General features: G+C 57.8%; 1 protein-coding gene across 1 annotated transcript in view; it reads left to right on the top strand.

Moving 5' to 3' along the window:
* The window catches only part of LOC128835324 (receptor-type tyrosine-protein phosphatase V-like), a 74347-nt gene that overhangs the window by 31175 nt on the left and 17846 nt on the right, over positions 1 to 25326 (top strand). The window contains exons 12-26 of the mRNA XM_054024710.1: positions 360 to 632; positions 1032 to 1304; positions 1834 to 2103; positions 3620 to 3892; positions 6769 to 7041; positions 9179 to 9451; positions 10905 to 11177; positions 11636 to 11914; positions 12137 to 12271; positions 12378 to 12588; positions 13050 to 13117; positions 13882 to 14008; positions 14337 to 14384; positions 15099 to 15192; positions 15943 to 16033. Of these exons, the coding sequence (XP_053880685.1) occupies positions 360 to 632; positions 1032 to 1304; positions 1834 to 2103; positions 3620 to 3892; positions 6769 to 7041; positions 9179 to 9451; positions 10905 to 11177; positions 11636 to 11914; positions 12137 to 12271; positions 12378 to 12588; positions 13050 to 13117; positions 13882 to 14008; positions 14337 to 14384; positions 15099 to 15192; positions 15943 to 16033 (2961 nt within the window). The remainder of the gene's footprint in view (positions 1 to 359; positions 633 to 1031; positions 1305 to 1833; positions 2104 to 3619; positions 3893 to 6768; positions 7042 to 9178; positions 9452 to 10904; positions 11178 to 11635; positions 11915 to 12136; positions 12272 to 12377; positions 12589 to 13049; positions 13118 to 13881; positions 14009 to 14336; positions 14385 to 15098; positions 15193 to 15942; positions 16034 to 25326) is intronic.

Raw genomic sequence — 25326 nt, 5'->3', positions numbered from 1 at the left:
GATGGCACTAGCAGGTACCTGGCTGCAGGGGCACGGCACAGGGGGAAAGGGGGTCTTGGCTGGGGGAGGAGTGCCGTTCTGCCCTAGCCCCAGGCCCTTGCTGCCCAGGAAGGAGTCAGAGAATGGGGCCCTCTGGCCCTCACCCCCGTCAGACACGTGCTATTACCCTAGGCTGTCACCGTCGTCGTGCAGCCGCATGGAACGGGAACGGGGTGAGGAACTGAGATCTCAAGCACCCACCGTGCCTTAGTCTGGCTGTGAAGTGCCTGGGGCGCTGGCTCTCCTACCCTTGCTCTAAGGACACGGGGCACGTGCTGTGTTTGCCCTGTGGGCCCCATGACACACTTTCTCCCTGCTAGCCCCTCTGACACCGCTGTCCCCAGCCGTGACCAACGGGGGCAGCACCTCTGCTCTGGCAGTGTGCTGGGAGGCCTCTGCAGGACAGAGAGATGGCTACCTGGTCAGCGTGTATGAAGAGGGCTCCCTGGCAGCTGGGAGACGCGTGAATGCGGGGAAGGACAGCACCAACGTCTCCCTGGCGGGGCTGGCACCAGGATCTTGTTACCACATTGGAATCTCCGCTCTCGCCGGACCCTACAGCTCCGACCCCCAGAATGTCACCGGCTGCACAGGTAAGCGCCCTGCCTGCCGCCGGGCTGTGCATTCGCAGGGTCTCAGTCTGGCTCAGAGGGGAGAACAGCCAGGAGCACTGGAGAGGTGATGGCGTTAGAGAGGGGGGTGCCCCTGTGCAGGGCTGGAGGTGTTGTCCTGCCAGAGGTGCCATGCTTTGGCACCATGTATAAAAAGCTGATCTCCTGGCCAGATTGCTACAGGAACAATTGCTGTCTGCCTCCGTCCCCCTGCCCTTTCAACTGCACAGGATCCTTCATCACGTCCCGAGCTGTTGCTGTGGGCTGTTGAAGGAGTGTCAGGCTCCTCCTCAGAGGTGGCTGCACGCGAGTGGTGGGATTTTCTCTTCCCTTGTGGCTCCCTCTTGCCCTGACTCCTCCCTCTCTGCCTTTGCCCTGCAGTTCCAGCTGCTCCTGCCAACGTGAGCCTCACCAACTCAGGCAGCTCCTCGGTGCTGCACGCTGCCTGGGACGAACCCCCTGGGAGCAGGGACCACTACCGGGTTATTCTGTACAGCCTGGTGCCCTGGGGCATAGAGACAGCTCAGTCCCTGGGACCCAATGCTCAGAACATCACCTGGACTCGCTTGGCAGCGGGCAGCAGATTCACTGCACAAGTCACTGCTGTGAAAGGTCCCTACGAATCCTCCTCTGTCAACGTCACCCAATGGACATGTGAGTGTGACTGGCCCAGATCAACCCCCCAGCTCTGACCCTACGCCCCCCTCTGCCCTGCTCAGAGCCTGGCTCCCTCTCCCCCATTCTGATCCTTCACTGCTAGGGACCCCTCTTCCCCTGCCGCCCCTGGGGAACAGCCCCACTTTGCCCAGCCCCACTGCAGCATCCCTGCCTTTGGCCTTCGGGTGCCAGGCCCCACTCTGACCCTGCCATCCCTGGGGGCCAGTCCCTGACCCCCACACCTCCTCCCTTACCCGGCTGCAGGTCCCAGGGCTGTTGCCCTCTGTGCTACATGGACCAGTACCCCCCTTGGAGCTGCCGTGTGGCCAGCTTGGTCCCTGGTGTCTGTGATGTGAGCTGCTCTCGGGAGATGCAAGCTGGAGACCAGTGCTTGGTAGCGCCCCCACCTGCTGGATGAGAGGAGGCTCCTGCTGGGGCGGGCTGTGCCCCTGGCAAGGACAGGTGGGACAGAAGCTGTGATTGCTTCTGCCAGCGGAGGCTGACTGTGTCTCCCCTTCTTTTCCAGACCCTCTGGCCCCTGCCAACCTCACCCTGGCCAGCCCCTCTGCCTCCGCCCTGCAGGTCTCCTGGACGGGGGCGGAGGGGGGAGGAGAGGGCTACACCGTGGATCTGTACGACGTCTCCTCCAGCAGGCACGTTGGCCACACTTTGCTCCCCTGGGGCGCTAGGAACCACACCTTCCAGAGCCTGATCCCGGGCACCCGGTACAGCGTGGGAGTGAGCACTGTGGCAGGGCCTTACCACTCCAGCACCCCCAACCTCACCCACTGGACACGTGAGTGCCCCTCCCTGTTGCCAGGGGCCCCTTGGCTCTCCCGTCACAGCCTTGGCTTGGTTTCAGAGTAACAGCCGTGTTAGTCTGTATCCGCAAAAAGAAGAACAGGAGTACTTGTGGCACCTTAGAGACTAACAAATTTATTAGAGCATAAGCTTTCGTGGACTACAGCCCACTTCTTCGGATGCATATAGAATGGAACATATATTGAGGAGATATATATACACACATACAGAGAGCATAAACAGGTGGGAGTTGTCTTACCAACTCTGAGAGGCCAATTAATTAAGAGAAAAAAACTTTTGAAGTGATAATCAAGCTAGCCGAGTACAGACAGTTTGATAAGAAGTGTGAGAGTACTTACAAGGGGAGATAGAGTCAATGTTTGTAATGGCTCAGCCATTCCCAGTGACTGGGCTAGCTTGATTATCACTTCAAAAGTTTTTTTCTCTTAATTAATTGGCCTCTCAGAGTTGGTAAGACAACTCCCACCTGTTTATGCTCTCTGTATGTGTGTATATATATCTCCTCAATATATGTTCCATTCTATATGCATCCGAAGAAGTGGGCTGTAGTCCACGAAAGCTTATGCTCTAATAAATTTGTTAGTCTCTAAGGTGCCACAAGTACTCCTGTTCTTCTTTTAGCCTTGGCTTGGGGAGACCCATCTCCTCCCAGAGTTGTGTCCTGCATGGCGTCCAGTCCCGGGTGCCACTTCCACTCCATCTGCCCATGTGCAGTTGGGACCTGGGGGACGCCACCCAATCCTGCCTGGTACTGGGGGGCACCTCCACGACGGGGTCAGCCATTGAGAACAGTAAATATATTGCCAGTGTTTTCCTAAGGCCTTCTCCCTGGATCCTGGCAGGGCAGGGCACAGGAGCTGCTCTACCAGTCCTACAGCTCTGTCCCTACTTCCCTCCTGCACTGTGCCTGGACACTGGGATCATGCCCAACATCCCAGAGAGGTCTCGGGGGCAGCCTGCCTTCCCTGCCTGCACCCCATGCTCCGGGCTGTGGGCTCTCGATGCCTTGGATCGGGACTGGAGTTGTGTGGGGGATAGGCAAGCCCTTTAGGTCCTTGCAGATCATCCCACCCCAAAGCAGGGACCGTTCTGATCCCAGCCAGCTGGATTTTCCCTGCCCCTCCTCCCCCCGCAACCCCTTCACTCACATCCTCCCACTACATCCAGCTCGAGCAGCCTCTGCTGGGAACATGGCCAGATCTCATGGCCCGGGGAATCCAAGAGAAAGGCGGGGGCAGGGCAGGGGGAGGTGGGGGAGTCCCAGTCGAGGCTGGTTCAGAAGCCCCAGTGGTGGCGAGGCAGTTCTGTGACAGAGCCGAGGCCATCGGCATCTTCCCGCCAGCCCCAACAGAGCCGGGTGGGACAGATCAGGGGCCCCAGCCCAGCTTGGACGTGCCCGGCTCTCCCCCGGCATGCCCTAGCTATGAGGCTGGGCTGGGCGGTCCACAGTTGCAGGCGCCGTACCCTGAAGTGTTTGGTTTCACCCCCAGGCCCTCTGGCCCCTCTGGCCGTGCGTGTGGCAAACCAGGGGCACCCCGACAGGCTGAGCGCGTCCTGGGGAGCAGCCACCGGGGGCCGCGATGGCTATGTACTAACCCTGTACCACGCGGGATCGGGTGCGGTGGCAGCCAGGGCCGTCGCTGGGGAGGACGCCCACAATTTCACCTTCGCAGAGCTGGCCCCAGGATACAGGCACTCGCTGGAAGTGGTCTCCATCGCCGGGCCCTACAGGGCGGCCGCAGCCAATGTCAGCGACTGGACCTGTGAGTGCTGGGGTTGTAAAGGGGGAACGCATCAGGGGGGTGCTGCTTGCAAATGGAGCAGGAGGCCCTTGCAAGCGCAGAACAGCATCTGGGACGCTGCTGAGTGCTGGCAGGTGCTCAGATGCCAGCCGGTGACATCAGTGGCTAAGGCAGGGGTGGGCAAACTATGGCCCACGGGCCACATCCGGACCGCGAGCCGATGTAATCCGGCCCTCGAGCTCCAGCCGGGGAGCAGGGTCTGGGGTCGCTCTGCGTGCATGTGCTGTGGCTCTGCACAGCTTCCAGAAGCAGCAGTGTGTCCCCCCTCCAGCTCCTACGTTTAGGGGCACACAGGGGGCTCCGCGCGCTTTCCCCCGCCCCAAGCGCCGCCAGTGCACAGGAACTGCAGCCAATGGGAACTGCAGGGGTGGCGCCTGTGGATGGGGCAGCGCGCAGAGCCGTCTGGCCACGCCTCTGCGTAGGAGTCAGAGTGGCACATGCCACTGCTTCCAGGAGCTGCTTGAGGTAAGCACTGCCCGGAGCCTGCACCCCTGAGCCCCTTTCTCACCCCAACCCCCAGCCCTGATCCCCCTCCCATCCTCCTACACCCCAAATCCCTCATCCCCAGCCCACCCCAGAGCCCACACCCCCTGCCAGAGCCTTCACCCCCTCCTGCACCCCAACCTCGATTTTGTGAGCATTCATGGCCCTCCATACAATTTCCATACCCAGATGTGGCCCTCGGGCCAAAACATTTTCCCACCCCTGGGATAAGGGGAGGTGGGCTACCCTCCCCTGCACACTGCCCGTTCCCATGGGGAGAAGCGTGTGCACACCGGTGTGCACACACATACACACTCACACAGACACGCACCGGATATACACAGCCATGTGCCCAAACACAGAGAGATGCACTCTCACATAGGTGCGTGCACATGCAGGGCCGGCTTTAGGCCGATTCAGCCGATTCGGCTGAATTGGGCCCCGCGCCTAATAGGGCCCCGCAGCTGTCCACTCCACCCCCAGCTCACTTCCCCCTCCTCCCCTCCCCTGAATGCTCCACCCCCTGTTCCTCCCCCTTCCCTGCTTCCCGCGAATCAGATGTTCGCGGGAAGTCTGAAAAGAAGCAGGGGCAGGCGGCGGCAGCAACAGGTAAGCTGGGGGGGGGCGCGAGGAGGGCTCCTGGGAGGCGCGGTGCGGCCCAGTCCGGCCCCGGCCCCGGCCCCGGCCCCGGCCCCGGCCCCGGCGGCTCTGGCTCCAGCCCAGCACGGGCCCTGGGGCACCGGCCCCGGCCGAGCGCGCCGGCCCGGCCCCATGGCTCCGGCCCGGCCTTGGCGCCGGCCGAGCACCCCCGGCCCCGGCCCGAGCGGCTCCGGCCCCGGCCAAGTGGCTCTGGCTCCGGCCCGGCTCAGGCCCTGGGGCGCCAGCCCGGCCCCAGCCGAGCGGCTCTGGCTCCAGCCCCGGTTTGGACCCCAGGGCGCCAGCCCGGCCCCGGCCGAGCGGCTCTGGCTCCGGCCCGGCTCGGGCCCCGGGGCGCCAGCCTGGCCCCGGCCGAACGGCTCTGGCTCTGGCCCGGGCCCCGGGGCAGTGGCCCCAGTTCCGGCCGAGCACCCCCAGTACGGCCCCACGGCTCCGGCCCCGGCCGAGCACCCTCCGGCCCCGGCGGCTCTGGCTCGGGCCCCGGGGCGCCGGCTCGGCCCCGGCCCCAGCGGCTCTGACCCGGACCCAAACCCCGCAACCCCAGCCCTAGCGGGGCCCGATTCCTGGGGGCGGGGCTTGCCGGCGGCCAGGAATCGGGCCCCGCTCTTGCTAAGGCCGGCCCTGTGCACATGGACAGAACATGCCCACGGTGACGTGCCCATGTGCACGATCACACAGATGGATGCACACGTGGATGTGCACACGCTCACACACTTCCACTTACGCAGACGTGCAGACATGGACACCTGCCTGCTCACACACATGCTAAGCGTTAGTGTGTACAGAGACTAAAGGTTCAAAGGCTAGTGAATGAGGATATTGGAAATGAGTGGCTGCATATCAAACAAAATCAGAACACGCTTTCTAGAGACTAAACTTAACTACCAAGGTAACCTCCAGTCTGTCGACATTTTAGCTCACCCAAAGTTCTCTCCCGCCTTTCCAGCCAGGACTGCCCAGCCCGAGACCTGCATTCGGGAAGTGAAAAGCGCTGTCCTTTCTGTTCTTCAGTGAAGGTTGCCCGGGTGTTATCCTTGCCTTCTAGAAATACCCCCTGCCCCGTTCATTGTCTTTGCTCCCAGACAGGAGAAAAGCTCCCCTCCTCCCTCCCCCCCCCCCGCCTGTACTCCTTTCCTGGTGATTTCACAGCTCTTCGTTTAACAGTTGACTTTGTATGTAAATGGGTGTCTGCTGTGTTAGCTTAGGGTGCTTGATTCACATTGCGACAGAGAGGGAGAGACACTTCTCAGCCTGGTTTCCTTCTTTGCTGGTGACTAATCCCTTGATATAGATTTCCAATGTATACATATCTCCTCACATAGCATCTGTGCTGACCTTTCACAGTGATGGTGGTGAGCGGAGTGACACCGGCTTTCATTTCAAACTTCACCTGATAGTCTTTGGGGAACCAGAATGTACAGACCAGAATCAGGAGATTCCTGTAACCCTCTTGCCAGGTGGCATTCAGAAGTTCGTGGGTCACAGGCTGTCACAACAGGGGCAGATGGCAAAGTAGCAGCACTGCATGGGGTGCAGATGGAGGAGTGCAGGGAAGTGTGTCAGTGGGGGGAGGGATGTGTGACAGCAAGGCCCCCCCTTACCCTCAGGACGCACATACCACGCAGTGCACTGTCTGTCATGCTGAGGATCCCATTCGCTCTGCCCTGTTTGTGATATAAGATCTGATGTTTCCCCAGATCCTCTGGCACCCCTTAACATGTCCCTGATGAATCAGGGGCACCCCGACAGGCTGACCGCATCCTGGAGAGCTGCAACAGGGGGCCGGGACAGCTACATGCTGACCCTGTACCACGCGGGATCGGGTGCCATGGCAGCGAGGGTCTCTGTTGGGAAGGACACCCACAATTTCACCTTTGTGAACCTGGCCCCAGGAAGCCAGTACCTGCTGGAGCTGGCTTCCACAGCTGGGCCCTACGGGATGTCTGCGGGGAACGTCAGCGACTGGACATGTGAGTAGCGGGATTTTCATAGTGAGCCAATCCGAGCCTTAGACGGGTTCCCCAGCAGCTGTCAACAAAGCCTCTATGAGTTCACAGCCCTGGGAGCCAAGCAGAACTGGTCCGCCCTTCCCAGCTGTGAATCCCAGAGATGGTCTGTGGCATTGATCAGTGAGTTCCCAGTTCCCTCTGGATCCTGTGACGTGTCACCAGAACCATATGCACTTTAGCTCCGCAGCTATGTGGGAGCCAGAGGTGAACCTAGAACCAGGGGGCATCTGCTCAGTGAATTCAGGATGAGTAAGCCGAGACCCACCCCGTTGGAGGATTGGGGTATGACCTCATACTTAGTGGCCATGACGGATCGAACCTGTGTCTACTCTGGAAATCGATTCTGTAAAATGAGCCCTGGGGTTATTGTCTTTCACTGATTTCTGTATCAAATCCACTCAGTTTCACAAGCAAATGGTTTTTGTTTTCCCCTAACAGCCAGCCCTCCCCACTCAGCCTGGGATCTGAGAGTCAAGCTGGGTTCTTTCCATCTCATGCCTCCTCCCCAGTAACCAGGAGCCAGTTGATGAGTATACAGGATTATGTCTCAGTCACAGGTTACACCTATAACTCTCCTCACCTGCGTCCGAGTTTCTGAGGATGATGTGCATGGAGGAAAGAGGCTGGCTTGACTCTCAGCTCCCAGGCTGAGTGTGACGGGCTGGTCGTTAGAGAAAAGCATCTTTATATGTATAAACTGAACTAATCTAACTGGAATTCCTTGAGACACAATGGCCATGAGACCCCTGATGCCCGTTTGGCCAATCTTTGAGTTGACCCGCAGGCAGCACTGGGAAGGATCTGGCCCTTGCTAATAGAACCGTGGCTGTTTCCAAATGCACTGAAAGGGGAGCGGGAGAGATTTAGGGTCAGATGTGCCCGAGGGGCCCAAGACTCAGGAAGAGTCACTGGGTCTTAGGCTCCTAAGCCCCCTGGGTGTTTATGAACATTTTACCCATAATCCTCTAAAAAGCAGCTTGAGACCCCAAACCATTAACAGAACTACACCTGCTGACAGACACACACAATCAGTTCCCCTCGTCCCTGTCAGCCTGCTGCGTCCTGAGTCCCCTCTGCCAGGGGGTGCCATCTGTGCCCTCCCCCTGGCCCATTTCCGCTCCCCACTCTGCCTTAGGGACCGCGCTGTCGCCTGCCATTACACAGCCCTGGTCTTGGGGCCTTGCACTTCGGCCATGTTGAGCTGTGATTTGAAGGCTAAGTCGCAGCAGGTCCCTGGATCCAGTACGCGCAGCTCTTTGAGCTGGTGCGAGGTGGCATTGGCGCCTGCGCGCAGAGCCGGGCATGTAGCTGATTTCTTGGTGCGGGAGGCTCACGCGGGATTTTGCTGCCAGTTTGGCATCAGTTTGACACTGAAGCTCAATCAGCAGATGCCCTGGGCTACACCTGGCCAGATCTAACAGAACAGGGGGTAAGGGGGAGTGAACCCCACGGCACGCTCCCTGGTACAGCTGTGTTAATCCCTCTTGGGCTGAGCTCTTGGCTTGCAGGACACCCATTACTGCTGTCTGGGAGCACGTGGGGCAAGGGGAGAGATGGACTGGGGCTGCCTCCCAAGCAGTGTGTGTGTGGGGGGGGGAGATCATGTTGCATCCTGAGAGAGGCTGCAGCAGAGTATGCCCTGCTGCGAAAGGGGTGTGGGAGGTTGTAAGTGGGGCACAATTTTTTCCTGGGGATCTCTACACAGGGCAGTGCCAAAAGGCGCAGTCTATCGCTGCCCTGAGACAGCTGGGAGCCGCTGTAAACTCTTCCCCATTGGCACAAACACATCTGGGAAGGGTCAGGGCTGCCTGTGCACGTCCCCCATGGGACGTGGCCGCATCCCGTCTCCACAGGGATCGCTGCACGGACCCGAACTCAGAATCAATAGCACCTGGGCTGGTCCGGGAAAGGAAATGGGAATCCTCTGCCCTATACCTGAACTGGGAACGTGTCACCCACCCTCCCCCAGAGGGACATGAGTGAAGAAGGCAGTTAAAGCCAGGTGCCTTTAGCTAATGATAACAAAGGCAGGCCTGGGTGGCTGACAAACCCCTGCTAGTGCATGCGGCTTTCATGGTCTCTCCTGGTGTTTCCCCAGACCCTTTGGCACCCCCTAATGTGTACCTGACAAACCAGGGGCGCCCCGACAGGCTGAGTGCGTCCTGGGGAACAGCTGCCGGGGAGCGAGATGGCTACACGCTGACCCTGTACCACGCTCGAGTGGGCACAGTGGCAGCTAATACATCTGTGGGGAAGGATGCCCACGAGTTCACCTTCTCAGGCCTGGCTCCAGGACACAAGTATTTGCTGGAGGTGGCCTCCACGGCTGGGCCCTACCGGACGTTCGCAGGGAACATCAGCGACTGGACGAGTGAGTGGTGGGAGTCCCAGTGATTTTGCCCGGTGCATGAGATACAACACTGCTGAGCTGGGTGGGGCTGTGCACACAGAGCAGTGGGCTGGGGCGAGGGAGTAGCTAGTGCTGCTGTGTGACAGCTTGCGGGCTGCAGGCACCCTGGAGGAGGTGGGTTTGGGCTCTGGTTTAGGAAGCTGATGGGGAGCCGGCGGCCCCTGAGGACCCCAAAGCCCTGGCTAGGGAGCAGCCAGTGGAGATCCTGCAGCCCGGGATTGCTCTCTTTGGCCAGGCATTCTGGGCTTCCCAGTGTCCTTTGCTCTCAGGGCCTTGCACCAGCCGCAGCGAACGCTTTTAATCGTAACAACGCAGCCCCAAAGCCATCATTCCTCCCCAGCCAGGGAAGGGCTGTTTCAGCCAAAGACCCCTAGCGCACGCCTGCAAGGTGTCGACGAGGCCAAGAACTTAGCGAGACTCCAGCAGGGATGGGAGCCTCCGGGGCTAAACCTGTGTCTTTGTTCCAATCTTTCCAATCAGGGGCATCAAACCTTCAAAATAAAAAATGACATCAGTGTTAGCAGACAGGGGGTTCAGCTTTCAGTGCATTCCCAAAGTTCTGTTGGACTTTTTTTCTGCAGCCAGGCCAGTCTAATCAAGAGCAGCTGAACGTTAGGTGCCCGAGCCTAGATTTAGGCACCTTCAAAAGCCCTTATGTGGGTTCAGAACCCAGCTCGGGCAGGTGGACATGCACTAGCTCGGCAGGAGCCAGCGTGCCAAAAATAGCCTCATGGCCATGGCGGCACAGGCAGTGGCTCTGGCTAGCTACCTGAGTACGTACCCGGGGGGCGGAGGGATTATATCACAGCCACCCTGCTATTTTTAGCACGCTAGCCTGAGCAGAGCTAGTGCATGTACGTCTACCTGCATGGGAATTATACCTCCCAGCTGCTGGATAGAGGGGCTAATTGCTTATCCACGTTGCCTTTGTTCTGGCTCAGGATGGTGAGGGGAGCTGGTGTTTCAGCCGAGATGAGCGTTTAAAGGGTGACACTTCCTGATAGGAAAATAATCTCATAGGTAAAATCTGAAAGAGTTCATAGATTCATAGATTCTAGGACTGGAAGGGACCTTGAGAGGTCATCGAGTCCAGTCCCCTGCCCACATGGCAGGACCAAATACTGTCTAGACCATCCCTGATAGACATTTATCTAGGAAACTAGATAAACTAGACATTTATCTATTTAGGAAACTAATTAAAGAGAGGAGTCCAAAAATGTCTCCGCGGGCAATCTGAGACGGTAACGTGGGAAGGATGTGAAGAATAGCAGCACAGAAATAAAAGATCTGCCTTAAATGAAGACTAGAAGGATTGTCTCCCATACCCGACTGTATTGCCCTGGGGTGGGCTGAGGGTTGATGTGGCAGACTCAGGAAATGACTCTCTCTCTCTTGGATTGTTTTTATAATGTAGCCCCTCTGGTTCCAGCGAATCTCTCTGCGGTGCCCAGGGAGAGCCACACAGTGCTGGCCGTGTCCTGGGGCCACACCTCCAGCCAGCAGGATTACTGCCAGCTGTGGCTGCGGGATCCTGGGAACCACACGCTACCACAGAGGCACACCCTGGCGGGGGGGCAAGTCCAGCACTTCTTCCGGGGGCTGGTCCCAGGCAGAAATTACTCGGTTTCCCTGAGCTGTGTGGCTGGGCCTTACTGGAGCAGCACGGGTATCTTGGTGGTGCCAATAGGTGGGTATGGGCCTGCGCTGGGCGGGAAGCTGCAGGGGCTGGAGAGCGCAGTGGGTGTGTGCAGGGCAGGGAGGGGGGTGAGCTAGTGACTGGAGGGAGATGCCCCCATGGAGCCACATTGCCTGGCATCCTGCGAAATAAACCTAATTCCACAGAGAGTCTTCCTTGGCCTGGTCCTCCTGTGACATGTCTCTCCCCTGCAGGCCCTGGGCACAGCCACGCCGGCCCCTGGCCTCCCGCGTGGCCCTCAATCCCGGCTCAGCCTCACCATCCCTCTTGCAAAGGCCCCGGCCAAGCCACTCCAGCCCAAGCTGGGGTTCCCGTGGCCCAGGTATCCAGCTTTGTACCTTGGCACCGTGCAGGCATGGAACTGCTGTGGGGCACACGGCCTGGTTCGGGGCTGGAAATGCCCCCACCCCATGCGGGGTCTGCCTAGCTCAGGGTGTCTCCTTTCTCAGCGCCTGACCCAGTGGAAGATCTGCAGTGCCACCCTGACTCCAAGGGCTTTTCCCTGAGCTGGACCTTCCCTGCTGGAGACATGGAGGCCTGTGAGCTGGCGGCAGAGAGGCTGTCCGGGGGCCCCCCCCAGGCTGAGGCTCGGGTGATCGCTCCCAGGAACAAGACCAGCCTGTGGGGTTTGGAGCCAGACTCTTCGTACCAAATCAGCGTGAGCGCAGTGGGCAGGAACGGGCTGAGGAGCCGGGCTGTGACTCTGGTCTGCAACACGTCAGCAGAGGGTAGGTCTTCCCACGGTCCCCAGGAAGAGCTGCCAGGTCGAGTTTGCCGGTTAGCTAGCAGGCCCTATTCCAGAGATCAGAGCCCCTGAACACGGAGCGGGGGCTGGGGCTTGGGACTGGTTTGTAATGAAGCTGCTGTGCTGGGGCTGTGGGGCGGAACTGCTCAGGACCAAGCCAAACTCCAGCCCTAACCCCCCTGGGCCGGCTGGGTTTCCATTTCAGTTCTGCCTCCGCCGCTACGAGCAGACGTTCCGCAGGTCGAGCCTGGCTCCAGAGTTCTCATCTCCCCTGATACATTCAGTGAGGAGAATGGCCGGATCGAGTACTACGCCGTCATCGTCACCAGCAACGAGTCGTGTGAGTGCCCACCTCTCACCTGCGGCCGCTGCGCTGAGACCCGTGGCCACAGTTCCCCGCCGAGGTGCGGGGGCTGCTGCTGATACGCTTGTGTCTTTAACTCCAGTGTCAAGGCCCACCCAGGAAATCGTGTCCAGCACCTGGTACGATCACTATTACGGACAGGAGGACTCCTACATGGCTGTGCTGCTCCCCAATCCTTTCCATCCAGACAAGAGGAGCACTCCCCAAACCTGGTCCGTGCCGGTGGGAACGGACGAGTGCGGCCAGTCCCGGGAGATCTGCAATGGGAAGCTGAAGGCAAATGCTCAATACAGGTGAGCACAGGAGGGGACCCCTGCTCTGGCGGATGCTGGCAGACAAGTGGGGGTGGAGGGGGAAAGGGAGCATGGCTATTTGGTGAGAACGGGGCTGCAGCTCCCTCGCACCCCAAACACATACGCCAGGGGGGCCTCAGTGGGACCAAGGTGGCTGCATTGGGCGGTGCTCTGAGGAAAAGGCTGGGAAATGTATGAATGTCCAGAAACCTGCCCCACCCTCCCACATTTCAAAATTCCCTGTAGGAAAATCAGGGGAAAATATCACAAACCAGCTCCCGTGTAGTCTTCCTGGCACCCATCTCCCCAGCTGGCCCAGACAAGCACCATCTCATTGCTGGTTTCCATTTCCCCAGCACCACGTTCTTTCTGTATGGGGCTGGAAATCCAGTGGCAGGGTCAGGCCAGTCCTGTTTCCTCTGAGCGGCTGGGACTAACCTCTGGTCTTGGCTTTGCCGTAGGTTCAGCATTGCTGCTTTCACCAAATACGATCTGGTGGATCCTTCTGTGTCCTTCACGGCGTTTTCAGGTAAGGCTGTTCCTCATGCTGCTTCAGCAGTGGTGTTACTAGCTATCACCTCTAGCTGTCTCTGCTAGGGGAGTTCCTTAATTGCTGCCAATGGCAGGGCAGAAAATCTCAGAAAGGAGCCTAAGTGTAGATTACATTTAATAATAATACCTAACGCTTGCTTGTCATCTGTGGATCTCAAAGCGCTTCACAGCCTTTACTGTATTGAGCCTCACACCCTGTTGTAAGGCAAGGCACGGCAGGGCAGGGCAATCAACCCCATTATACACATGGGAAACTGAGGCACAGAGCAGCTAAGGCAGGGGTTCTCAAACTGGGGGTTGGGCCCCCTCAGGGGGTTGTGAGGTTATTACCTGGGGGGTCGCAAGCTGTAAGCCTTCACCCCAAATCCCGCTTTGCCTCCAGCATTTATAATGGTGTTAATTACATTAAAACGTGTTTTTAATTTATTAGGGAGGTCACACTCAGAGGCTTGCTATGTGAAAGGGGTCATCAGTACAAAAGTTTGAGAACCGCTGAGCTAAGGGATTTGCACAGGAAGTCAGTGGCAGGGCCAGGAGTTGCACCCAGGTCTGCCAAGTCTTCAGTTAGTGCCCTAACCACTTGGTCCTCCTTCCCCTGTGATCCCAATGTCTGGTGATCCTGGCTGCGAAGCAGGGTGGGCGACTCGCAGCGGGAGTGTCTGGGTCAGTTTGTGGAGCCCAGCGGGATCTTTTGGAATGCACAGTATAAATGCAAAGAATCCCCGTGGTCTTTGTCTTCAGCGGCTGGAGCTGGCGCAGACCCCAGTCCTGTTACCGTGCCAGTCGTGGCTGGGATTGTTGCGGGCTTTCTCCTGACACTTGCGGCGATTTTCGGATGGGTCTACTGGAAGCGGGTCCGAACGAAAAGGTAAGGGAGGCCTGTCTCCCAAGGGATGAGATCTAGGATGGGCCTGGGAAGTGGTAGGAAAAGCCGCTGAGAGCGATGACAATGCAATTGGCCCTAACCAAACAAGGAGCTGACCGACAGCAGATGTGTATCAAAAGGGGTGGCCAGGTCCAGCATAGCAGGTGTGCGCTGTTGGGTGTGATGAATCCACTGAAAAGTTCCCCGAGTCATCTGTGTAAGTGGGAGGGAGCCGAGCTCTCTCCCAGACCCTTCCTGCTGCTAAACAGGGCGCTTGGCCCCAGCCTCGGTGCTGCCAGGATGGGTGACATCCCCTATGCTTTCCTTTCAGAACCAAGAAGAGTAACTTATCGCAAGAAATGGCCACGTACAGCTTGAGGTGAGTGTGCTGCTCCCAAAGCCGGGAGCTCTCCGGCAGGGCCGGGCGGGTGTCTGGGACTCAGGCTGTCTGCTTGCCTACCCACGTGCTAGTGCTCCACAATAGGCCACAAAGGGAGCGGGGCTGTAGGCTGCTCCAGAACCTGGGCCCCTGCCAAGCCGGTCCATCGGGTCTCTTTTTAAAGTGCCAGCAGGTGCCACGCCACTCACCTGCTAACCCTTCATTATCTAAGTCACTGGTAGCTGTACTGCCAAGCCCCAGCCGCCTCTGGGCAGATTCCCGTGTTGCCAAGTTCCGTTACAGCCTTCATCGCCCTGAAATGCATCCAGTGCTTAGTAACCAGTGCGCTAACACAGAGCAAAGGCCAGGCCCCTCCATGGACTGGGGACTCTATGCTACTACTTGGGGGAAAAGAGAATCCCCGTTAGCTGGGAGTGCAAACGTCCTTACCAGCCTGCAGCCTAGGGACTGGGAAGAACCCCTGCCACAGGAGGTGGGACAGGCTGACTGCCATCGCTCTGTGGACGTCCCAGTGTGAGACGGCACGGGGGACCGAGGTGTCACAGGTCATTAAGTTTGGAGTTCAGAGATTCCAAGGCCAGATTATCTGGGCTGACCTCCTGCATAACCCAGGCCATAGGACTCCCTCGAAATAATTCCTCTCCAGGGCGGCATTTTCTCCCATTGCCAAGGGCACAGTTTTATCTCCTGCAGAAATGTCCATCGGCCGATCCCCATCCAGAGCTTCAAGCAGTATTACGAGGCGAAGATGGCAAACGCCAACCACGGCTTCTTCCAGGAGTTTGAGGTGAGTGTCGCATGCAAGGAGAGCATGCTCCTGGGGACGCCGGCAGTGTAGACGCGTTGGCAGTGTCACGTGGGGGTTGGGGAGATCACTAAGCGGTTTTGCGTTCGCTGGGTACAACTGTACATCAAAGGTGGTGGGAAGGGGACATAATAGGAGAATCAGTTATATCTACACTGCAAGTGGAGGTCTAATTGTAGCGTGGCTTGGCATGCCCGCCCCAGCTCTATTCTAGCTAGTGTAGGTAACAACAGTAGTGAACTCATGGTGGCCCGGGCTGGCAACCGGAGAACAAGCCTGCTGGGGACTGTGGGTGTGCACTCGGGTCAACAGCCCGTGCGTCCGCGTCTACACTGCCGCTGTTACCGGTGCCACCTCCATTGCCCCGAGTCTGGCGCACAAAGTCACAGGTGCTGGGGCACTTTTATGGGAAGGTCTGACCACGGCTGCCCTCTGGAGTCCCAGGAGCCACCTCCTGAGTGGGTCTTTGGCCTAGTTCTCCTCTGCTTCTCCCGGGCTGTACCCTGGGGCGTCTTCATCAGGCTGCTCCTTATCCATATCGCTGTGAAAGCCGAATGTGGCCCCAGGAGCCCAAACAATCTCTGCCTCTCCAAACACTATGCAGACCCATTGGTTGTGTGTGGCAAGCTGGGGCTGCAGAGGCTTTTGCTGGGGGGCCTCCCTGCTGGCCCTCCCCATCCCAGCCCATCTGTCCCAGAGCGGCGTCACTGGGTTTCTCCTTGTGCCCTACAGGAGCTGAAGGAAGTGGGAAAGGAGCAGCCTAAGGTGGAAGCAGAACTTCCAGCCAACGTGTCCAAGAACAGATACCCCCATGTGCTGCCCTGTAAGTTCAGGGGCCCAGCCCTTATGTCTCCCTCCCTCCCCTTCTGCCCTTCCCTGGCACCTTCTGTCGCGGAGTGTGGGGGAGTCAGGGCCCTGCACCCCTCTTCCTGAGATTCACTGCGACTCTCAACCAGCCAGTAAAGCAGGTTTATTTAAGGACAGGAACACCGTCTCAAGCAGAGCGTGTAGGTACGACCAGACCCCCTCAATTAGGTCCCTCTGGGAGGTTCAGGGAGCTTAGACCCCAGCTTGGGGTTCCCTGCGTTGCACCACCCTGCCCAAACTGAAACCAAACCAAAACTCCTCCTGCAGCTCCTCTCTTCCTCCTCCCCCCAGCTCCTCCTCTCCTTTGTTCAGTCTCCTGGGCAGAAGGTGTTAATTCTCCCCACCCCCGTTCCTGGCTCAGGTTACAGCTCAGGTAGCTTCCTTCAAGGGAAGTCCCACATCCCCACTGCAACCCCCCTGCAACATTCCCAGGTCAAATCTGCCCTGCTCCCTGCTACGTCACATCTCTCCCCCCTTTGAGACTGAACTGAGCGGGGTCACTCTGACCAGTGACCTGGGGAAGTTCAGGGCTCCCTCTCCGGGACAATGCGTCCGCTATCAGGTTGTCACGTCCCTTCACATGGACCACGCCCATGTCATAATCCTGCAGGAGCAGGCTCCATCTCAGGAGCTTGGCGTTGGCTCCTTTCATCTGGTGCAGCCAGGTCAGGGGAGAGTGGTCGGTGTGCACGGTGAAGTGTCGCCCAAAGAGATATGGCTCTAGTTTCTTGAGGGCCCACACCATGGCCAGGCATTCCTTCTCGATGGCCGCGTAGTTCTGCTCCCGGGGTAGCAACTTCTTGCTCAGGTACACGATGGGGTGTCTCTCCCCCTTTTCATCCTCCTGCATTAACACCGCCCCCAGTCCCGTGTCTGAGGCGTCGGTGAACACCATAAAGGGCTTGTCAAAGTCTGGGTTTGCCAGAACTGGGCCACTGACCAGAGCCTCCTTCAGCGCCCGGAGAGCCTCCTGGCACTCCTCAGTCCAGATCACCTTGTCTGGCTTCCCCTTCTTGCACAGCTCAGTGATGGGGGCGGCTATGGCGCTAAAGTGGGGCACAAACCTCCAATAGTACCCTGCCATCCCAATAAAGGCTTGGACCTGCTTTTTGGTTTGAGAAGCGGGCCAGTCTCTGATCACCTCCACTTTGGCTGGTTCTGGCTTTAGGCAGCCGCTTCCCACCCGGTGGCCTAGGTAGGATACCTCAGCCATCCCCACCTTGCACTTCTCCGGTTTTACGGTCAGCCCAGCCTCCTGGAGTCGGTCCAGCACTTGTCTAACCTGGGACATGTGGTCCTCCCAGGTCTGGCTAAAGACACAGATGTCATCGATATACGCCACGGCAAAACTCTCCATCCCCCTCAGTAGCTGATCCACCAGGTGCTGGAAGGTGGCCGGCGCTCCCTTGAGGCCGAAGGGCAGGGTCAGGAACTCATAGAGCCCCAGAGGGGTGATAAAGGCCGATTTCAGCCTGGCATCTGCATCCAGCGGCACTTGCCAATAGCCCTTTGTAAGATCCATGGTGGTAAGGTACCGAGCACCTCCCAGCTTGTCTAGGAGCTCGTCAGGCCTGGGCATGGGGTAGGCATCGGCTACAGTGATGGCATTGAGCTTCCGATAGTCCACACAGAACTGGATCGACCCGTCCTTTTTGGGGACCAGCACCACCGGCGAGGCCCAAGGGCTGGAAGACGGCTGGATCACCCCCAAAGCCAGCATGTCATTGACCTCTCTTTCCAGGTCCTGAGCAGTTTTCCCTGTGACTCGGAAGGGGGAGCATTTTATAGGCGGGTGCGATCCTGTCTGCACCCGGTGGACAGTCAGATTAGTGCGTCCAGGCTGGTTGGAAAACAGCTGTTGGTACAGATGCAGCACCCCTCCGATCTCAGCTTGCTGGGCAGGGGTTAGCCGATCAGAGAGGGGAATTGCTTCCAGGGGGAAGCCAGCTCTTGTCCCAGGGAATAGATCTACTAAAGGGTCATCTCCCTGCCCCTCCCAATGTCCACACACGGCCAACACCACATTCCCCCTGTCATAATATGGCTTCATCATATTCACATGGTACACCCGGTGGTGGTGTGCCCGGTTCGACAGCTCCACCACATAGTTTACCTTGTTTAGTTGCTTGACCACCTTGAAGGGCCCTTCCCAGGCGGCCTGGAGTTTGTTTTTCCTCACGGGGATGAGGACCATCACCTGATCCCCAGTGGCGAAGGCGCGGGCCCGTGCTGTGCGGTCATACCAGACCTTCTGCTTCCTCTGGGCTCTGGCCAGATTCTCCCTGGCCAGGCCCATGAGCTCGGCAAGTCGTTCCCGGAAGGTCAGGACATACTCCACCACCGACTCTCCATCAGGAGTGGCCTTCCCCTCCCATTCGTCTCTCATCAGGTCCAGGGGCCCCCTTACCCGCCTTCCATATAACAGTTCGAAAAGCGAAAACCCGGTAGACTCCTGGGGTACCTCCCTGTACGCAAACAGCAGGTGAGGTAAGTACTTGTCCCAGTCCTGCGGGTGCTGATTCATAAATGTTTTCAGCATCATTTTTAGCGCCCCTTTGAACCTCTCCACCAGCCCGTTGGATTGGGGGTGATATGCTGAGGCCCAGTTGTGCCAGACCCCACATCTCTCCCACAAGTACCGGAGTAGGGCCGACATGAAGTTGGACCCTTGGTCCGTCAAGACTTCCTTGGGGAACCCCACTCGGCTGAAAATGGTCAGCAGCGCATCTGCCACAGTGTCTGCTTCGATGGACGATAAGGGCACTGCCTCGGGGTAGCGGGTGGCGAAATCTACCACCACCAGGATGTATTTCTTTCCAGACCAGGTCGTCTTGCTGAGAGGTCCCACTATGTCCATGGCCACCTTCTGGAAAGGCTCCTCTATGATGGGCAAAGGTCTCAACGCTGCTTTCCCCTTGTCCCGGGCCTTCCCCACCCTCTGGCAGGGGTCACAGGATCGGCAGTACTGCCGGACGTTGGTGAAGACCCCAGGCCAGTAAAAGTTCTGTAGCAGCCTCTGCCTGGTGCGCCAGATCCCCTGGTGCCCTGCGAGAGGGAGGGCATGGGCCAGGTACAGTAGCTTGTGGCGAAACTTCTGGGGAACCACCAGCTGCCTCCTGATCCCCCACGACTCCACTTCCCCTGGGGGAGCCCACTCTCGGTACAGGAACCCCTTCTCCCACAGGAACCTCTCCTTGCATCCTCTCATCATGGTCTGTACCACACTGAGGTCAGCCAGGCCCCTTAGCTTCCACAGGGAGGGGTCCTTCTGCAACTCGGCCTGGAACTCGGCGGCTGGGGAAGGGATGGGGACCTGCTCCCTCTCGTCGGCTGGGCCGGAAGCCCCAGCCACCCCGAGCCTTGTCCTTGGGTGTTCCCTCCCCACCCGGGTAGGGTTCGGTGCCTCCGGTGTGACATCCTTCCCAAGGTCAGGGTGTAGTGCCCCTCGCCGGCTCTGGCTACGGGTCACGACTAAGGCGGTCTGGGGGCTGCTTGGCCAGTCCTCTAGGTCCCCCCCCATCAACACCTCAGTGGGCAAATGGTGGTGCACTCCCACATCCTTGGAGCCCTCCTTGGCCCCCCATTTCAGGTGTACCCTCGCTACGGGAACCTTGAATGGGGTCCCGCCCACCCCTGTCAGGGTCAGGAAGGTGTTGGGCACCACCCGATCTGGGGCCACCACCTCGGGCCGGGCCAGTGTCACCTCTGCGCCCGTGTCCCAGTATCCATAAACTTTCTTCCCATCCACCTCCAGGGGAACAAGGCACTCGCTCCGCAGGGACAGCCCCACGCCAACCCTGTAAACGGAGAACTTTGAATCCGGAGCATCTGGTCCCCCAGAGAAGCTGGCCTGGGGCCCTTCTCTCTTTTGAGCAGTTGATAAGCTGCCAGCCCCTCTTGCGTGAGAAGCCTGCCCCTCGTCCGTCTGGGCCTCTACCAAGTTAACCCGGTGCGGGTTCGGTCTGCTCAGTCTGTCCTTGAGCTTGGGGCACTGGGCCCGAACGTGGCCTCTTCGGCCGCAGTAATAGCAGCTCATGTCCCGTGGGTCCCCTCGAGCCGGTCGGTTGTCCCTGACGCTGGGCATTCCCCTTGGGAGGGGATTCCCCATATTCCCCCTTTTGGAGGTACCCGGGTGACTCTCTCTCTGCATCGCGGCGGGCCTGTTCCTTTGGGGCTCCTCCCTGCCACCCCCTGACCGGCTCTTTACAAACTCATCGGCCAGCCGCCCTGCGTGTCGCGGGTTCTCTGGCTTTCTGTCCACCAACCACAGCCTCAGGTCGGATGGGCACCGCTCATACAGTTGCTCCAGTACCAGCAGTTTAACCTTCGTCTGGGCCCCATCAGCCCACTTGCTGATGATCCTTCCATGCGGACGGCTAGTTGCAGATATGAGATCTCAGGGGTTTTATCCTGACTCCGGAACCTTTCCCGGTACATCTCAGGAGTCAGCCCAAACTCTCGTAGCAGGGCCTTTTTGAATAGTTCGTAGTCCCCTTTCTCTGCCTCTTCCAGTTGGCGGTACAATGCCACGGCTTTGGGGTCCAGTAAGGGGGTAAGGACCCGGAGTCTGTCCGCGGGATCAACCCGGTGCAGCTCGCAGGCCGTCTCAAAGGCATCCAGGAAGTCATCCATGTCCTCCCCCTCCTTGCGTGGGGCCAGGATGCACTTATCAAAGCTCCGTGCAGTCCTGGGTCCCCCCTCACTCACCGCAGCCGGGGGTTCGCTGCCCCTCAGTCTTGCCAGTTCCAGTTCATGCTGTCTCTGTCTCTCATTCTCCTCCCGTTCATGCTGTCTCTGTTGTTCACGATCCTCCAGCTCTCTCAGTTTTAGCTCTTTCTCCCATTCCAGCCAATTCCGCTCCACGGATGCCGAACGTCGCCGGGAGGATCCTCTGCTGGCCAGCGAGCTTCGCCGGGAGGATCCTCTGCTGGCCGGGGGGGTCATGGCGCCCTCGGTACTTGCTGGGCTCCTCCCCACCCTTCCCCTAGGCATAGGAAGGAGGGGTCTCGGGAAGCCCTCAGCAGCCGGCTGACCACTCCCAGCTGGGACAGACACTGGTGCCTGCGCTGCATTTGCCAGGCTGCTCCCCTGAGACACAGGGATCAGTTCATTCGCGCGATCTTCCGCCTCCAGCTGGGCAATGAGCTGTTCTTTGGTGAGCCTCCCAATGCGCAGCCCCCTCTGCCTGCACAGCTCCACCAGGTCGCTCTTAAGCCGCTTGGCATACATCTTCCTGCTGGCCACTCACCGGCCTGTGTGCTCACAGCTCCCCACAGTTCCCAGGGAGACCCCTAGTGTGCCTGCCCTTCTCGAGGTCACCACCTCTCTGCCAGGGTCGAGCTGCAGACTCCTCCGCCCCCGGGACCACTCGCTGCGATCCCCCCGGGGGACCCTGTTACTGCAAAAGTCCTTCTCGCTGGTCACACACTCCCAGGGGTAATAACCGTCTCTCTCTCACTCTTCAGCACGCCTGGTCCCCGTCAATCCCCCTTCGTTTTACTGCTCCCCAGTCACTTACTGCAGGAAGCGCCGTCCACGGGGTGCAGTAGATCCCACCGCTGCCACCAGTTGTCGCGGAGTGTGGGGGAGTCAGGGCCCTGCACCCCTCTTCCTGAGATTCACTGCGACTCTCAACCAGCCAGTAAAGCAGAAGGTTTATTTAAGGACAGGAACACAGTCTCAAGCAGAGCGTGTAGGTACGACCAGACCCCCTCAATTAGGTCCCTCTGGGAGGTTCAGGGAGCTTAGACCCCAGCTTGGGGTTCCCTGCGTTGCACCACCCAGCCCAAACTGAAACCAAACCAAAACTCCTCCTGCAGCTCCTCTCTTCCTCCTCCCCCCAGCTCCTCCTCTCCAGTCTCCTGGGCAGAAGGTGTTAATTCTCCCCACCCCCGTTCCTGGCTCAGGTTACAGCTCAGGTAGCTTCCTTCAAGGGAAGTCCCACATCCCCACTGCAACCCCCCTGCAACATTCCCAGGTCAAATCTGCCCTGCTCCCTGCTCCGTCACACCTTCCATCCCAGGATCTTGGGGGGACACTAGCCAAGCCCCCACCCCAGAGGCAGGGGGGTTATTGTCTCCTTGCCACACCCAGGGACACCAAGACACAGAAAGCTTCAGGAGACATTTCCAGAGTGGCCAAATGTGGGAAGCAGCGTGGCCTGTTGGATAGAGCAGTGTCACGTCATCTCCGGTGCCTCGGTTTCCCCACCTGTAAATTGAGGATAATGGTGGTGAGTGGGGCTGGTGAAAAGGCGCTATATAAAAGATAGGAATTAGAATTTTGGGTGCCAATTTGAGACACCCAGAACCTGGTTTTCAGAGGTGTTGAGCCCCTACAGATCCCTTTAGTTTGCTGGAGCTGTGGGTGCTCAGCCTCTCTGAGAATCAGGCCCGGTTATGGCGTCTCTGGTGGGTCACCCACAATCACTGATCACTGACATTCCCACAGTTATTCCTGAGGTGGCCTGGTGAGACAGGGCAGGACTGGGTCTCTCATCCCACCTCAGATCTCACTGATGCTTTTAACTTGAATGGCGCCCTTTCTTGATCCCCTCCTCCTTCCAGTGACCCCCAAGTTTTGGTCACAGCATAAGGACAACTCCACTGCCCCTGCTGTTCTGTGCATCTGCCAGCAGGGGGAGCTGCGAGCAACAGGGGGCTGCTCCCTGACCCCTCCAGCCTCCCATCACTTGTGTTGTCCCTGTACTATTCCTGGGCGGGGAGGGGGAGGGAGCTCAGGGCAGACTCCCACCCCTGGCCCTTTCAGGCATACTACTGCATGGGAGGCTGAGAAGATCTTCAGGCCAGGGCCAGCTCCCATCTCACCTTGTATCCATGTCATTAACACTGACACACACAGCCCGGTGTGCCAGAGGAGAGAGGGGTATTGTGACATTTCTCGGGATGCCCAAGACTGTGAGTCCCCTTGTTACCCCCAGCTTCCAGTATGAGGGAGTCTTGTTTGGACTAACTGGGTGTAAGCTCCCTAGCATCACCCAAGCCCTCTCCTCTGGGCTCTGCCAGTCCTGACTCTGCCCTGCAGGTTAACAACAGTAACAGAGGGTCCTGTGGCACCTTTGAGACTAACAGAAGTACTGGGAGCATAAGCTTTCATGGGTAAGAACCTCACTTCTTCAGATGCAAGTAATGGAAATCTCCAGATGCAGGTATATATCAGTGTGGAGATAACGAGGTTAGTTCAATCAGGGAGGGTGAGGTGCTCTGCTAGCAGTTGAGGTGTGAACACCAAGGGAGGAGAAACTGTTTCTGTAGTTGGATAGCCATTCACAGTCTTTGTTTAATCCTGATCTGATGGTGTCAAATTTGCAAATGAACTGGAGCTCAGCAGTTTCTCTTTGGAGTCTGGTCCTGAAGTTTTTTTGCTGTAAGATGGCTACCTTTACATCTGCTATTGTGTGGCCAGGGAGGTTGAAGTGTTCTCCTACAGGTTTTTGTATATTGCCATTCCTGATATCTGACTTGTGTCCATTTATCCTCTTGCGTAGTGACTGTCCAGTTTGGCCAATGTACATAGCAGAGGGGCATTGCTGGCATATGATGGCATATATAACATTGGTGGACGTGCAGGTGAATGAGCCGGTGATGTTGTAGCTGATCTGGTTAGGTCCAGTGATGGTGTTGCTGGTGTAGATATGTGGGCAGAGTTGGCATCGAGGTTTGTTGCATGGGTTGGTTCCTGAGTTAGAGTTATTATGGTGCGGTGCGTGGTTGCTGGTGAGAATATGCTTAAGGTTGGCAGGTTGTCTGTGGGCGAGGACTGGCCTGCCTCCCAAGGTCTGTGAAAGTGAGGGATCATTGTCCAGGATGGGTTGTAGATCACTGATGATGCGTTGGAGAGGTTAAGCTGAGGACTGTAGGTGATGGCCAGTGGAGTTCTGTTGGTTTCTCTTCTGGGCCTGTCTTGTAGCAGGAGGCTTCTGGGTACACGTCTGGCTCTGTTGATTTGTTTCTTTATTTCCTTGTGTGGGTATCGTAGTTTTGAGAATGCTTGGTGAAAATCTTGTAGGTGTTGGTCTCTGTCTGAGGGGTTGGAGCAGATGCGATTGTACCTCAGTGCTAGGCTGTAGACGATGGATCGTGTTGTGTGACCGGGGTGGAAGCTGGAGGCATGAAGGTAGGCGTAGCGGTCGGTGGGTTTTCGGTATAGGGTGGTGTTAATGTGGCCATCGCTTATTTGTACGGTGGTGTCCAGGAAGTGGACCTCCCGTGTAGATTGGTCCAGGCTGAGGTTGATGGTGGGGTGGAAGCTGTTGAAAGCATGGTGGAATTCTTCCAGGGCCTCCTTCCCATGGGTCCAGATGATGAAGATGTCATCAATATAGCGTAGGTAGAGAAGGGGCATGAGTGGATGAGAGCTGAGGAAGCGTTGTTCCAGGTCAGCCATAAAAATGTTGGCATATTGTAGGGCCATGCGGGTGCCCATAGCGGTGCCACTGGTCTGGAGGTATATATTGAAACCAAATTTGAAATAATTGTGCGTGAGGATAAAGTCACAGAGCTCAGCAATAAGTTGTGCTGTGTCATCATCAGGGATACTGTTCCTGACAGCTTGTATTCCATCTGTATGTGGGATGTTTGTGTAGAGAGCCTCTACATCCATGGTGGCTAGGATGGTGTTTTCTGGGAGGTCACCAATGCATTGTAGTTTTCTCAGGAAATCTGTGGTGTCACGGAGATAGCTGGGAGTGCTGGTGGCGTAGGGTCTGAGTAGGGAGTCCACATATCCAGACAGTCCTTCAGTGAGAGTGCCAATGCCCGAGATGATGGGGCGTCCAGGATTTCCAGGTTTGTGGATCTTAGGTAGTAGATAGAATAACCCCGGTCGGGGCTCTAAGGGTATGTTGATTTGTTCCTGTGTTAGTGTAGGGAGTGTCCTGAGTAGATGGTGCAGTTTCTTAGTGTATTCCTCAGTGGGATCTGAGGAAAGCGGCCTGTAGAATTTGGTATTGGAGAGTTGTCTGGCAGCCTCCTTCTGGTAGTCAGACCTGTTCATGATGACAACAGCACCTCCTTTATCAGCCTCTTTGATGATAATGTCAGGGTGGTTTCTGAGTCTGTGGATGGCATTGCGTTCTGCACGACTTAGGTTATGAGGCAAGCGATGTTGTTTTTCCACAATTTCTGCCTGTGCACGTCGGCGGAAGCATTCTATGTATAGGTCCAGACTGTCATTTCGACCCTCAGGAGGAGTCCATGTGGAGTTCTTCTTCCTGTGTTGTTGGTGGGA

Source organism: Malaclemys terrapin, chromosome 4, assembly GCF_027887155.1.
Source record: "Malaclemys terrapin pileata isolate rMalTer1 chromosome 4, rMalTer1.hap1, whole genome shotgun sequence".
Classification (NCBI taxonomy): Eukaryota; Metazoa; Chordata; order Testudines; family Emydidae; genus Malaclemys; species Malaclemys terrapin.
This window is presented reverse-complemented; position numbering and strand designations above follow the sequence as displayed.